Here is a 16365-nt window from a genome sequence, read left to right on the forward strand (position 1 = left end):
TAAACATCTTTCCTATCTTGTTGAGTCTAAATTTCTGAATAGAGATTAATATCTATCATGTCTCATCTCTATTAACTTAAAACATCTGTCTTGATTTAAAAACATCTTAACACTTAACCTACTAAGTTTAATTGAAAGACTAAACTATCTGGTTTTCAAACCCATCAGAGACTTGAGAAGTGACAAAACTTAAATATCTGAGTGAACCCGGAGTGCAGGTTAGCAGCTTCCAAAATGAAAAACAAATGACAGAGACAGTTTACCCAACACTCTGTATAGCGTTGGAGCATCATCTTCAGCCTTCTGGCCCAATATATCTGACAGACATATTTGCGAGGCAGGAGCTATTAAGGACTTGCTTACCCTGTCTTGGCAGAGTTTGGCCATTGACTCTGCCTGCGTCTCATGTCCTTAGATGCTGAAAAAGCATTCTACAAAACCCAATGCCCATTCATGTTTAAAGTCTTGGAGAGAGCAGGAATACAAGGCAAATACTTCAAAATAATAAAAGCAATGTATGGCAAGTCTATAGCCAACATCAAACTAAATGAAGAGAAACATAAATCTATTCCACTGAAATCAGGAACAAGACAAGGCTGTCCACTCTTTCCACATGTCTTCATCAAAGTACTTGAAGTTCTAGCTAGAGCATTAAGACAGCAAAAGGAGATCAAGAGGATACAAATAGGAAGGGAAGAAGTCAAACTATCACTATTTGCAGATGACATGATAGTTTACATAAGTGACCCTAAAAATTCCACCAAGGAACTTCTGCAGCTGATAAACACCTTCAGTAAAGTGGATATTTTCTCAACATGTGGTTTACTTACATATTTGGCTATATATGCGTGTGGTAATTTGATGTGTGTATACAAACTGAGAAGAGCAGGCGAGGAGGACTAGGATCATCATTTCTTTAAAAACATAGCATCTCTGAAATTTTCAACTTCTTTATGAAGTTAATATAGAATTTTATGGGAGAGGAAGGGATAGGTTTTAGAACCTGGCATTTGGCAAGGGAAATGATAGGAGCAGCAGTTTAAGGTTATTCTTGGCTATATAGGCAACTCAAGTCTAAGTTGGGCTGGATGAGTCCCTGTCCCACTCCCCAGAACAGTAACAACAAAACTCAGATCATATTAAAAATACCTTCTAGACTCTAAATCTTTCCTGCTTCTTATTTCAGCTCCTTCTGGGAGATAGCAAGATAACGTGATTAGGTTTAAAATAAAAGCTGTTCCTTTCTTTTATATGGTCATGAGGATGGTTGTTCAACTGGACATACTTATTCTGGGAGACAGGAAAAAACCTTTTGTTTTCCTAAGCTATCAAGCAGATGGGTAGCTCCCACACACAGACTTCCAGAAGGCACGAGGTTCATGCAGGGCCTCCGTCTGGCCTTGCAAAGTATAATTTGTACAGGTCAAGTGGTGAAGGTGGCAGAGAGGAGCTTAAAGAAGTATCATATAATTAAAGACAAGAATGATCATTGGGGAATAATAGAGTGAGTTGTTCTTATTCAGAATTTTATGGGTTTTCTTAGAACACTAGATTAATTGCCCCTCCTTCATGAGAACTTAAACATGGTTCAAGGCTGGAAGAAAGCAGAAGATTTCATAAGCATTTGTTGGTAGAAGCAGTGTCAAAACTAGCTGAAAAGAAAGAAAATAAAGTAATTATTTTAAAGGACATACTTTGAGGATATTAGAAATATGCATGCATCAGGCTAGCCATGGAGTAACCATGGTTAACATAACTTGCTTGTGGAGTGATAGAAGCAGACAGGTGCTCCATGCCATGGTTCTTACCGGCCTCATTGGTGCGGATCATTCGAGATGGAATGCTTGGATCCCCTGTCCCAATTGGATTGGTGGCCACCACTCGGAATTCATACTCTACCCATGGATTTAGGTCCACAGCCATTGCTGACTCCATGTCTCCTGTGATGATTTCTGGAACTACAGAGAAGAAGTACATTTCATGCTGTTAAGAGACTGGAGAAATACAGCTATATACTGGCTAATGATGTCACCATTACTGATCCCTACTTCCTCATTCTCCATGACCACGTGATCCTGCTTCCTTGTAATAGGTGATCATGTGCCTCCAGAATGACAAAGATCAAATGAACTGTCCAGAAGTAAGCAATGTATATGCTAAAGTTGTTTCCAGGTCATTGGAAGGCTTCCCACGTGGCTACCAAAGAACTTCACATTATTTGCACTGCAGATCATTTTCAGCCCTAGAAAAGAGGCTAAGTCCCACTAGAAACAGGTTTTTTTTCAGTTGCTAGGGAGATTCAGTTCTCATAAATTTTGTATCCTGTCCACAACAACAAATAAAGATTGTATCTTTTAACTAAAATTATAGCATATGATGAAGAGGTGCAAGTTTTGATCTCTGCTTGGAGTGGCATTTATGTATTTTACCAGAACATGAAACGTCTTAGGAATTGCCTGTACAATTGTGTCCATTCTCTCTTGACCACTTATCAGACCAGACGCCTCTCCCACCACCAAAACTGTGATTGTCCAGGTTGTACTGACATCCCTATGTTTAAAACCAGTAATCAATTTCAGTCCAAAGTGGACATATGACTAACACAAGCACAGTCAACTACTCTCTCCTTCTTGATACACTCTGTTTTCCAGGAGCTAATTTGATTGTATTTGATTTTATTTTTGCTTCAGAGATTACTCCCTCACTGACTCTTTTTGCTGGTTCATCTTTTCCAAGTGTATTTGCAACTGGAGTATTTCACAGCTGGATTTTAACATCCTTCCATACTTTATATTTATTTTCTTCGAACTGGTATGTTCCATGATCTCTCTCTCTCTCTCTCTCTCTCTCTCTCTCTCTCTCTCTCTGTGTGTGTGTGTGTGTGTGTGTGTATGTGTGTGTTTGTGTGTGTGTGTGTGTGTGTGTAGTAGAGGGGATATATGTGAGTGTGCCTGTGCACACACTACACACATGTATCAACCAAAGAAAGATGTCAGGTATCTGCCTCTATCTCCCAATGCCTTATACTGCTTTGAGATGAGGTATCTCAATGAATTGCAATCTCACCACTTTGAAGGGGGTCTGGAGCTCTCAGGACCCACTTGTCTCTGTGCCTCAATGCTAGGATTACAGGCATGTTCAGCCATGCCCACATTTTTATGTGGATGCTGATCATTTGAAGTCAGGTCTTCAAGCTTACATAGCAACTGCAATGTACTGTGTAACCAGCCTTATGTTTCAGTATTTTAAGTATAATTTTTATATCAATAAATTTCAAATTTATAGCAAAATTGATTGCATAACTCTATATTGTTTTTTTCATAAGGGATACACTTTCAAAAACATTTCTTGGGGATATTAATATTTACAAGCAAATAAAATAAGTTGTAGATAAAGTTGTCTTCATCAAGTTGAGATTTTCATTTTCAATACTGAAGAGATAAGGATAATGGGTGGTATTTGTCTGGTAAGAATATTTAATAGCTTTACTGGCATCTTTTCATAAAGATATTGTTGCTGAAGCCATTGGCATAGATTTCTTTCAAGAAAAATACATGCTTCACAGAGAAAATAGTAGCAGTGATTAAAGGTATCCAAGAAGTACATGCTGACTAAAAGGAGGCTCCCAATGGAATGTTTGCTAGCAGAAGCATCACACACAAGAATTTAATAAAATACTTGACAAGATTCTCAAATTGAAAAATTTAATCAACCATTCAGCTCACGGAAAACATGCCTATAGACAGACAATGGAAAGCAGTGATGAATGTTTCAGAAGCATCCTGAGGTACACGGAGACAGATCAGTGATGTCTATGGTTATCAGTGATCTTATCATCTTAGTACACAGGAGAAAGGAAGGTCACCTAAGAACTTTCAGCAGGACAAGGAGCATCATATTCTTAAGACACAACATATTTGGTTAACTGGGAAAGGGACCCAAAGATGAAGTTTTTTTTTTCCCCCAAAGATTGTTTCATACTTTTTCAATTGTACACATTATTCTTATTTAATTTTGAACCTTCCCTGGAGGGTGAAGAATTTATAAGTTAAGTCTATGATATTAATTTATAAATCGATTCTAATATGTGCTTAGTTTGAAGGACCATGCTCAAATTTTTGTTTCAACTAACAGAAGGCTAAGAATTCATTTTCATTTTGGTACACAAAGAAATGTTAAACATTTTCCAAAAAGCTTATAAATTAAATTGATTTATCAAAAGTTTTAAACTGTGTACTCATCTTTTTGTTCCTAATATATAAGTCAGGATTAGGAGTTATTTTGACTTGAATTATTTTAGATTATCAGAGCAATTATGGAAAAAATAACTGTTGAATAGAGGTTCTGCACCCATGGGACTTTAGTTTTTTTCCTTTATAGACATTGAAATTATGGCTAGATTAGACACAGCATTAAAGCCAAGAAACATTTTACAACAGCTTATTTGGATCTCCAAAGACTTGAGGACCCCTCTGTGGCCTTGCCCTGGGGATGGCATGTTTTAAGCACTATTGCAACGAATGCTGAGTTTTGGACAAAGGAGTCAGATGAGGAAACAACTTGCTAAATCCTCTAGCCTATGAAGAATTAAAAAAAAACCCTGAGTACTTATAGTGCTATTAATTCTGAAAAATTGTAATTTTTTATAAATAAAGTATAATTATAGTTTTTAAAAAATAAATATTTTCTAAAGAAAGATTTCTAAAGAAAGACAGATCTCTAACTTGAAAATGTCTCCAGTATTCAAATTATTTTGGAAGAAATAAAAATAGAGCTTTCTAGTAGAAAATAATGAACAAACACAAAATGCCTTTTCCTCCCCACCTTCCCCACTCTCTGTAGAAACAGATGCACCAAGGAAACAACAACAACGACAGAATGATGGGCAGGACTCAGAGACCAAGTCAAGTAAGGACCATGCAGTCATAGGCTGCATGACTAGGTGCACTATAAGAAAAAAATGTGTTAGTGAGTCATTAAGTGACTCAGGACATGTACATGTAATCCTAAGCACCTTCTCCAGAAGGAAGCTGAACGGCCTGTGTGTCAGACAGTGGCAGAAGGATGGGGCGAGCTAGAATACGCCAGATCCACAACTATTCCATTTCAGAGCTGCAAAGCAAAATCTTTGAGCAGTCGCAGTAAAGTTAAGATGGAAAGCTTGTGAGAGTAGATGAGAGCCTTTGAGCCAATCTGCTTATGCGATTTGAATTTACGTTCTTCCTATCTACCAACCCTGGCAAGCCCTCACTTCTTGGGGGCTACAATTGTCCTACAGGGTTCTGGTGGATCCAGGAAAGATGTGTTGCTTTACATATTTATGAGACATATGTGCATACATAGAAAACACTGTAATGACAGCCATTGTGAAGTTCAAGTTCATGCATCAGCCTAGTATTAAGTGAGATATGAGTTTACTCTGTAAAAAACCTTACATTTTCTCGCTACATAATTGTAATCTGAATGAAGCTAAGTTTGCGCTGAAGTGTCATTTGCCATAGACCATAGGCCACTCCATAGCCGCGGCGTTGCATTTTAGTTCATTGTTAATGAATTCATACATCATCTTGATGGTTTTCATATTACTTATTTGCTGTTGTTTGAGATAAAGTTTTGATATGCAGCCCATTTGGCCTCAAGCTTCTTAGGTAGCTCAGGCTGCATTAGAACATTTAGTGGTCCTCTTGCCTGGCTTCTCAATTGTAGAGATCTACCATCGTGTCTATTCTTATTTTTTACTTTTACTTTTAAGCAGATGAATTAACTCTAAAGTACAACAGAAACGCTCATCCTCACTCTGTGTGCCCAATTTCTTCTGAAAATTCTCTCTTTTATTCTTAGAGTCTATTTGAGCATTATGCTAAATACGTATCTATAATAGCCACTGAGGAGTGTGGCTTTCCCTATCTTTGCCACACTTCCAGTCACATTGGAAAGCCTGGGGAAAGTTAGTGCTATAACATTAAAAAGGAAATTACTAGTGATGAAAATAATTAAAATAGCAAAAATAAGAGATAGCACATTAAAAGCAGACACCAGGATGCACAGTTATAAGACACATAGTTCATGTAAGATTTTCATTTTGTAACTAAAACTGACATTGGGCTATAAAGACACAGCAGGAGTTTCTGTGAGGTGGGCAGTTGTGTTTCCCAACGCACCTGTGGAGAGAAGGCACAGTTCTACATTCTAGTCCTCTATGTGTAATAGAATTCAAAGGATTGCCCAGAGTGGCACCCTGAGAACAACTGTCTGTCAAACTGATGCATCCCTGGGGAGGCCTGGAGCCTGCCTGAGAGCGTTGCTCAATGTCCCATTTCTGGTTTGATAACTGTTCTTGAGTCATATATGCTGTGATAATTGAGGAAAGCTGAGGAGTGGCTCCACAGGGGCTTTGCCTGCAATGTAATCTTTGCATCTTCTTTGTAAATCTGAAAGCTAATTCAACACATCAACAGAGACACAGTGTGGCTTCCTTCTGCAAACTGTGAACAGAAGAGAGGAAGGGAGCTTGCTTTTAGATGGCACAGGTAAATAATCCACAATGGAGGTCAATGCGGTAAAGAATAATGCGATTTCACAGTTGACAAACGATCTTGAGCTTTAAGACCAGTGCACTTGGTGCTTCAAGATGCTGTTTCTGTGTGTTACACTGTCTGAGGACCTCTTACCTGTCTTCACCGTTTGCCAGCCCAAGGAGAAGGGGCTGCGAGCCTGCAGGTTGTAGGAGGAGATGGGGCTGTGGTTATCAGTTGCTGGACTCCATGAGAGAGTTGCTGTGCTTTCTGTGATCTCTTCCACTATGACTACCCCAGGTGGTCCTGGGGGACCTACAGACAAGGCAATGGAGACAGCTAAGTACAAAGCATTGTAAGCAGCCACAAAACATCATGTTTCCAATGTGGATCTTATCAAATGATATGATCATCTTAATAAAATACATACTTAGTAATGAAAATTGACAGCAGAAAGTTAGGGGATACAGGTTATTTTCTAGAATTTCTGTGGAGGAACTTAATTATGTGTTATATTTTCTCCTGACACTTTGTGCCTGGAGGCAACTTTCAATTAGCATTATATTTTGTAGAAAAAGGAAAAATAAGCAGAAGCAGACACAAGGATATGAATATCAATATGAACTGTGGTTGTTAAAATCAATCATAGCTAACAGGCAGAGGCAGCAACAGGCAAGCAATGATTCAGGAGCAGACACAATACCATTTATTTTAAAAAGCTATAGGCAGATGGAGTTAGTGTTCCAACTCAGAAACCTTACATGTACAAGGCTTTAGTATGTACTATTGAGCAACGCAGATTATGGCCAAGAGGATGCAGAGCACTCTGAAGTAGTGCTACTGTAGGGAAGGTAAGGACATCCACCAAAAGTGAAGTATACATTATGCTCTGTGAGAATTCAAAGCAGACTATGATTATGTTGCTTTGGGGTGGGCAAATTTAGTTCCAGTAGATTGGTAGTGAATCATAGAAACTTAGTGGGTTTTTTTTGTTTTTGTTTTGTTTTTTTATCTTCAAGAGACGCTATTGAACAGAGACAGCTGGTCTACCTCCATGTACATTTGGTTTTTAAGAAATAAGCAGGATGTGGTTTGAACAGAAAATCCCACTAGTTAACTGTGCCTAAAGCATCATTTTTAAGGCAATTCAAATTGCATAACTACTTAAATTTAGTGTCTAAAGGAAACAAGGGTTTTTATTGATGCCATGCTTATGTTCCATAATGTGACCATGCAGTTATAGAAATGCTTTTATATTACATGACAAAGATATACTTGGAGATATTTTGAGTTACTAATCTATGAATTAATATGTATGTGGCAAATTACTTTCTAGATTTGATGATCAGGATATCTAAGAACTAAAGAAAGGAACAGTGGAACATTTTAAAGCGTTGACAGGCAGATGGCATTTTTTAGGAGACAGTAGATAAACATTTTCCCTGAAAAGGTTGCTGAGAGCTAAGGATTAAAAGTTAGATACTACTACATCATGTAATGAAGGTGATAGAGTTGGGATTGTGAGCCAAGGAACAGAAGAAAGCCTTGAAAAGTGGCAATTTTTCCTCTAAGTGAAACGATGAAAGAGACAGGATGAAATAATGAAACACATAATGACTTTGAGATAACAAAGGGAAAAGGCACAAGAGGTTGTTTCTGGGAGACAATCATTGTTTTCTTCACTGAACAATCTAAGTCCTCCAAAAGGAGTGTGTGTGTATGTGTGTGTGTGTGTGTGTGTGTGTGTGTGTGTGTGTGTGTGTGTGTGTGTAAGTGAGCTGTGGATAGGAGGCTGTCAGTAAGGCTTTGAATAGATATGTAATGCAAGGATGTGAGAGAGAACACAATAATATAAACAATAATACAACATTTTTTGCAGGGGAGTTAGTTGGATTGTATCATTGTGAAAGAGAAACTGAACAAATACACATGCTTTAAACAACCACAACCAGGGCTAGGAAAGACTTCAGAAGGATAGGTTGGAGTTTGCATAAGTCTTGGTGCTCATGACCAAAGATGTGGAGAATGGGGGTTACTGTAGGGGTTCAGGTGAAGTCAGGAAGATTAGGGTTAGAGCAAAACAAAGGTGTTGGGAAACTGGACTGCTATAGTAGAGGAGACCCAAGAGGAGGACTTGTGTTGTGAAAGGCGACTTGCAGAATTTTTGACTTTTTTTTTGTGAAGGTGAGATGCTTTTGAGTGAAAAATTGGTGTGCGGGGATAAAATGAAGATATTGGAGTCATCAGTGCAGCTAAGGGCAAAGTGAGGAAAAGAAAGAGATGCAAGCATTGACGAGAGTATCTAGGAAGGTGTGAAAGTGTAGTGGCGGGAGCACAGGGAAGCATGCGTAAGACCAAAATAGTTACGCCAAGAGTTTCATTGCTATTTGATATAATGATACCAATAGCTACCGTATGCTCACTACTTTATAATTCTTAATGTGACGCTCTATATGTTTCCTAGATATCCATTATTAGTAAATTTAATTAGTAGTAAATCAATTATTAGTAGAGTAAGTAGCAAGGCAAACACAGATTGTTCTTTAAATATTGATGCAGAAAAGAGTTTCCAATGAAGGAAGGAAAGAAAAAGTGTGTGTTAAAGAAAAGTGCAGGTGAACTATACAGGAGAGATTGGTGCCAGCTGAACAGCAGGTGACATCCATGCACAACATGACTGGCATCATTGCATTCCCTTTCTGTCAATGAAATTCCTGTCTTCACTGAACAGTGGTGTCCATTCCTTTTTCATTTTGAACCTGAGCTAGTCCATGACTATGAGATTCTTTCCATAACAGTAAAAATGCCAAACACTGTTTGACTTTTGAGGTGAGGGCATTAGAAGCTTTTGCTCTTCCTCCATCCTTCCAAAACGCTTGTTAGGGCTTAGGCTAGCAGGCAGGTTTGAAATCAAATTATTCCAAAGCTACCATTCTGTAAGGAACTCCAAAGCCATTTTGACAGGGGCATGAATAACCCAAAACAGTCAGCTTGTTCCCAGCTCACACATGCAACCCAGCCTAGGCACCAGACACAAGGGAGACAGCCCGAAGAGACCTCCTGCTTCCGCAGGCATGTATGAGAGAAGATATTAGGACAGCACAGCTCCGGTGGTCAGTTGTTCGAGTCCCGAGAGCGTGGGATGCATGGGTCTTGAAACTGACTGACTCTGAGAACAATGAAGGCTAATTGGAATGACCTTCAAAACAGTTTATTGTGTGGGTTTGCTTGTAGTGAGCCTCAAATACTTGTAAAACCGTTTAGAAGTTTTGATGATGTGTTTGAATAAGAAATTATGGTCAAATTTATTTCTTTTTCTTTTCTATAGTGTGATATGATTCTGTTGTAGTTCAATATTCTACTAATTTATCTCTTTAAAGGATATTTGTTTCCAACTGCCTACATGCAATCTCAAGGTCCTGTGGGGAAATAAGTATCTGTTAACGTGAGTGATTTTTTTCTTCTGAGTACTAAAGTTCGATGAAGCTTACTAGCATATCTGAAGACTATAGCTAATAATTACTCAATAGTGTTTAATGCTTCAGCTGAAAAATTGCTTTATTATTCAACATTTACATGATGATAAATCTTTCATTTATCTTTAAGAAGTTTTCTTGGGTTGTACAAAATAACTAGTAACAAAGATTTATGCACCCAGCATACTATTTTGGCTGACCACTCTTGTAAAATTGTAAACCATTATAAATAACTGGCTAGTAATAATGTAATATTTACATTATAAATTCTTGTGATAAAATGTTAGACAGTCCTTAAATTAATGCTACACTTTATTTAACAACACGGTCCTCATGGAGCTGAATAAAGCACAATGCAAAATTATGTATAAATACAAATGACTTAATAGTGACTTGTCAAGTATGCAGGGAAAATACCAGAAAGAAATGCATTAACTTATTACTGGAGATGGGAAATAGCTTGTTTGAACTTTATTTCTATTCATATTTCCTTTTTTAAGATTTATTTTTTAATTTAATTTTTAATTTTTATAGTCCTAAAATTATAAGTGTATGAGGTGTGTGGGATGCATGGAACAATTAAGGCTGGCTCTCAACTCTTTGTATGAGCAGAAGAAAGACATCTGTAAATCTTCATTCATACCATTTGAAAAATGGCAAATAATAATAAGTCATAGGGATTCTGTAACCAACAAGAACTGTCTGTGCATAGACATTCATGTCTCAGCCAGTCTCAGAGCTATTAAAAATTTATTTTTTGTTGTATGTGTATGAGTATTCACCTGCATATATGTATGTATGTATGTATGCATGCATGTATGTGTATTGCTGCTTGGTCAGATCACTGTTAGGCACCATGTAGGTGCTGGCAACTGAACATAGTTCTCTGGAAGAGTAGTAAGTGCCCCTAAGCACCAGGCAAGACCCTAGTCCCTCCTCATACTTATTTCTTTTCAGTCCTCGATATAAGTGAGTACTACTTCTATAATGACTTTCAGGTTATGCTTTAGAGCAGTAGTTTTCAACCTGTGGGCCATGACCCCTTAGTGGAGTCAAAAGACCCTTTCACAGTGGTTACCTAAGATCATTAGAAAACACATATATTTACGTTACAGTTAATAACAGTAGCAAAACTACAGTTATGAAGTAGCAAATGAAAATAATTTCGTGTTTGGGTTCACCACAACATGAGGAACTATGCTAAGGAATCACTGCATTCCGAAGGTTGGGGACCACTGCTGGAGAGGAAGTCGCATGCGTGCACCCTGAGGATAACCTGCTTAAAAAGGAACATCCACTGCGCACCACTGTATTGTGTGTGCGTGTCGGGGGGGGGGGGGCAAGATTAGTTTTCAGCTCTCACTGTGCTAAACCCCAGCAGAGGAGGCAAACTTCGCACAAAGACCTGCCAGGCAGTGGGTACCACTTTCCAGTGCTTCGAGAGTGCATCTCCGTGATAACAGTTATTCTTTGGTTGTGATGGTTGTGTAAAGTTTACACTCACACAAGTAGCCAAATTGTACTTGACATGGATTAGGCTCTCGGTAAATATTTGTGAGAGAAAAGATGAAAGGCAGAAAGGATGGGAGCATGATAAAAAGATGGGAGATTAAAAAGGGCTACGTTTGGAATTCTCAGTTCTGTATAACAAAGGAAAAGAGAGTTTAAAACATGACCATTAGTTTGCACAGGAAGCTTATGTAATGGTTTCTTTTTAAAAGCATATTTGCATTAATGATTTTCTTTAGTCATGTTTAGAATGGAAATAAAAATGACATAATAGCTACTAACTGAAAATAAAATAAAATAAAACAAGTGACTTCATAGTAAGCCTTGTTAGGAACTTTGAGCATTGTAGCCTACGGAAAAATAATTTTTCTAAATCCTTATAAATATGGAAGATTTCTTATGACTAGATTATTTCAATGCTACACTAAAAATTCTAGTGATGTGATTTCCTTTATAAGAGAAATTAACTATAATTTTCAGCTATACCAGAGGTGAAAACAATTTACTGTTATTATATTAATATTGGCTTATCAATGCTTTATTCATAAAGAAAATATTTTTAGACAATATATCTTGGCTGCTGGCTCAATTAGCTTCCTCTTTATATTTAGAGTGAGTGAATTCATTAACATATTAATGTATCAACTGTCTTTGTCTTTAATGTTTGTTCCTAATGGCCCTGTTTTCTTCTCTTTCTTATTTTTTAAAATGTAAGCTGGTAGTAAACATTTTTTATAAGAGGCTTTTGCAGCTAATTTACAGAAAAGCATCTTCGAAAATAGATAATTCAAGGACAAATGCCCCGGCGCTGATAGACTTGTGATGCTAGCTAGTGTCTGCATATGGGATAGGCTCCATTCATTTTGTAAGGATCTCAGGACATTTTATAAGGAGCTGTGAGGACAGGTGGCCAGGCCCTGTGGGAAGGGGCACCACTGTTATCCTAAATAGGAACACTAAAACGAATACTTTGTTGATAAGTAAGAACAGTAATATGAATATTTTATTGGAAAAGGGACCCTTAGAATGCAGCCACTGGGTTGTATGTCTCCGTGCTGAGAGCTCCTTACCTAAGGAGCAGCAGAAGCCCTGGGCTTCTGGGCTTGGTACTCCCTCAGCGAGGTCCCGAGACTGCAACCAAGGGGGAACATCCTCAATGCTCGCTTACAAAGTTTCCTTTTCTCTTTTTCTTTTTATCCTCAAAAACATTGATTTCATACAATCTATTCTGACCTTTCTTCAGCGACTGTGGCAGCACTCACGGAGCCTACAGAGTTGAAGCCCGCGCTGAGACAGGGATGCTGACCTGGGCTCTCACCCCTAACCAAGAGGCTATCTGCAGCTGATACCTTGTGGCAAAACATTTTCCTTTCTCCAGCAGCTGCTGACTTTCCATGGGCGAAGGGATATGTCTCCTTGTAACTGCCAAAGCTTGTCATTATTCATGTAGTGACCTGAAATAAGAATTCCCCACTGCAGACTCTAATGAGGTAGCCTTACAGAACCTGCGAATTTTTAAATAACTGGACTCATCCAATTTGATTCAATTTTTTTTGGCAGCAGGAATTTTTTTAAAAAATTAATTTCTTTTTTACTTATTTTTATTTTTACACATACATTTATGTTATTACTTGTATATACAATAAACTACATACAGCAAGAGATTAGCAGCTTCCAAAATGAGCAGCAGGAATTTTTACCGAAACAAGTTTTTTCCTACTCCCGCCACTCCAAACTGATGCTAATAGAGCTCTTCTGCTCTTATGGGGTGCTGTTACCAGAGTGAGGCACAGAGAAGCTTTAGCCCACAGCCCGGCGACTTAGTCAGGTGGCTACACTGGGTCATAGTCAGCTGGGTGAACCTGCGGTGTCCTGGCTCTCTCTCTCCCCGCCAGTGGTGGGCGGAAGGGGCAGGCTTGACAGCTGGCTCTCTGTCCAGAGTCTTACAGAGAAGACCAAAGCATCCCTCCTCAGCGGGGCAGCCAGCGCTCGCTCTGCCAAGTAACTCTCTAGAACTGTGACTAATCACAGGCTCTGCCTCACTCTAAGGCGTCCTGTTTCAAAAAATATCCCACTGTAAAGTATTATTTTTATATTATGAACTAATTCAGTTTGTTCTCATTTATTTTTAATATGTGGCAAGGCTGTCCTGGTCTTTTCCACTCAGGGAGAAATTTTAAGATGAAGAACTAAAGCTTTTGGGAGTCCAAACACGAAATAGATATTCTTTTTAAGTTCTTTAAACACTGAAGTGACAGTTCGATACAAATATGCTATAGCATCCAAATAACGTCATTTTCTCTTTTACATTTTCACTCACACATATGCTTTAATCATGTTACTCTCCTAACTACAACTACACTCTCATTTCCCTCAGTTCTATGTTTGGTTCTGTAACTACTGGGTGAAGATAGGCACATCACTGGGCGTACAGAATAACTATTCTGTTGATGAAAGGAAGTGGGTGTGGCCATCATTGACTGAAAGGAAGTCCTACACATGCTCCTCAAACACACGATGAAGAGCAGGCTCAGCTACTAAGTGGTACTAGGTTATTATGGCTACACGAACCCAAGAACTCCACAGGGAACTTGCTTTATCATGTAACTTACTCATCTACAAAGAACCATCATTACAAAGGACCACTTTTTATAGACACAACTAAAAATAAACAATAATAAAACTTTTAAATAAAAGATATATCTGTATACACACATATGAATGTATGTGTGTATGTGTATATGTATGTATTATATTCCATGTGAGTGAGTGAGTGTGTGTGTGTGTGTGTGTGTGTGTGTGTGTGTGTGTGTGTGTGTGTTTGGTATTGTTACTATAGCTCCAACTGGCCTGGAACTCACAGAAGTCCTCCTGCCTCAGATGCTTCAGTATTGGTATGACAGGAGTGAGTAACTATGTCCAGCATCTAAAGTAAGAGTAATTAATACTATGACTGATTTTGTGGTACACTATATATTAAAACATTTTAATGAATGTTAAGAAGCAGTTGTTGAGTTTTTCACCCTTAGAATTATGAAGAAAAAGAGCATACATTTTCTTAGGAGAAGTATGATTGATAACATGTTTACTCTTATACATGAAAGTATGTCGTGGTATGCTGTGGACATCCTGGGGTGGCCCCGTTCAGTTTCCTGCAGCTCTGTGTGGAGCCTGCTTTATGTCTCCATCAAATGCTCAAGAAGAGGGGAGAGCACCTTACATTGTTTACTATTTACTTTCTTAGTTAAACTGAGCCTTTTCTAATGTGTTCAGTCCCATAAGAATAACCAACTCACTTTACCAAGGACAGTAAAGGATGGAAAGGAGAAAAAAATAGTTATAATGAATTTTTGAACAGTAATTTTGTTTTTAATTATTTCAGTAAACCTCAGCATTTATTCATATCTATTTATCTTATCTTTTTATTGACAATGTTCTATTATCTATGTATCTACCATCTATCTATCTATCTATCTATCTATCTATCTATCTATCTATCTATCATCTATTCATATCTATCCACCAACCATCTATCATCTTTAAACATCTACCATCTATATTTTTTATTTATCTATCCATCAACCATATATCATGTCTATCCATATATCATGTATCTATCTATCATCTATCTATCTAGCTATCTATCTATCTAATGATCTACCTATTTATATATTTATTATCTATATCTATCTGTCAATCTATCATCTAGATATCATCTATCTATCTTATGTTTATCTAATCTATATATCTTCTTCATCTTGACCCCTCTATCTCTTTATCTAGTCTGTCATGTATATTATTCAGTTCATCTGCTCAATTTGCCTTTTTTTTTTTTTACAGCTGCACAGACTGTACATTAGTGCTCTGTTTAAGGTTTATCTCCACCTAGACTTCCTTTAACATCATGTCTGGGCAAAGTCACAGCTCTGTGTTTATCACACCATACTTTTCATTCAGAGTTAAAATCACAAATAGAAACTATTTATGAGTAATATTTTGCTAGTGTTTGCTTACCTATTTGAAATTTACACACAAAACTTTGGCACTAGATTTGCACATGTGATATTCCCAGTGCTTAGGTTACTACTTAAAACAGTATATTATGATATTCATCTATAAAAATGCATGAATAATACATAGTAAAAACATTTTAGAATAGCTTTGACATAATATTTGAACACCTTTACTTTTGGCCAATCAACTTATGAAAAAGGAAATATACCTTATACAACTCCTCATGGAAGTACTCTGAAAAAAAGTAAATATGTACATTCAAAAATAGAAGTATCATTTCATTGCTTTCTCATTCTTGTTTAATAAGCTAATTAGACACCCAACTGTCGATGGTGTATTTCTAGTCAATAAGAGAGAGGCTATTAGTGTGCTTCAAACTTTGAGGAGCAGTGAAATTTCTGGCACCTCTGTTAAAGCTACCCAGATTTTTCTGAGCTTTTTTCTAAGCCATGGAATGTCCATGTTTGAATTAGAGCTTGCAAATTTAAATTTTCTAGAAGATGTCTAGGAAATTTCTATATATACTGTATTTCAAGAAAAATAACTTAAAGAGAGTCAGACAAGGAATCAGGAGATTCTATTCTAGACCTAGCCCTTTCATTTAATAACTTTGGGGATGTGGGACATTTTCTGAACCTTACGATCTATTAGCTTCTTGACATTTTTCATTTTTCATTTTTCATCTTATCAGTAGATATCCTTAAAACTACTTTGAAATTGATAGGTGCAGTAGCAATGAGTGGGCCTTTTCCTTCTTTGTACCTTGGACACTATCAACTTTACAATATTTTTTGCTAGAGAAAATAATCCATAACTTTCTTATGTAGAAGTCTTCTGCAGCCTAGACCATG

At 37.5% G+C, this 16365-nt stretch overlaps 1 protein-coding gene across 4 annotated transcripts in view; it reads right to left on the minus strand.

The window, feature by feature from the left end:
- CNTN5 (contactin 5) overlaps nt 1–16365 on the minus strand; it is a 1112028-nt gene that overhangs the window by 75679 nt on the left and 1019984 nt on the right. For all 4 annotated transcript variants that reach the window (XM_084782482.1, XM_084782479.1, XM_084782480.1 and 1 more), the window contains 2 exons: nt 6672–6830; nt 1809–1958 (listed from right to left, as the gene is read on the minus strand). In XM_084782482.1, the coding sequence (XP_084638608.1) occupies nt 1809–1958; nt 6672–6830 (309 nt within the window). The remainder of the gene's footprint in view (nt 1–1808; nt 1959–6671; nt 6831–16365) is intronic.

Source organism: Acomys minous (assembly GCF_964271855.1).
Source record: "Acomys minous genome assembly, chromosome: 5".
Lineage (NCBI taxonomy): Eukaryota > Metazoa > Chordata > Mammalia > Rodentia > Muridae > Acomys > Acomys minous.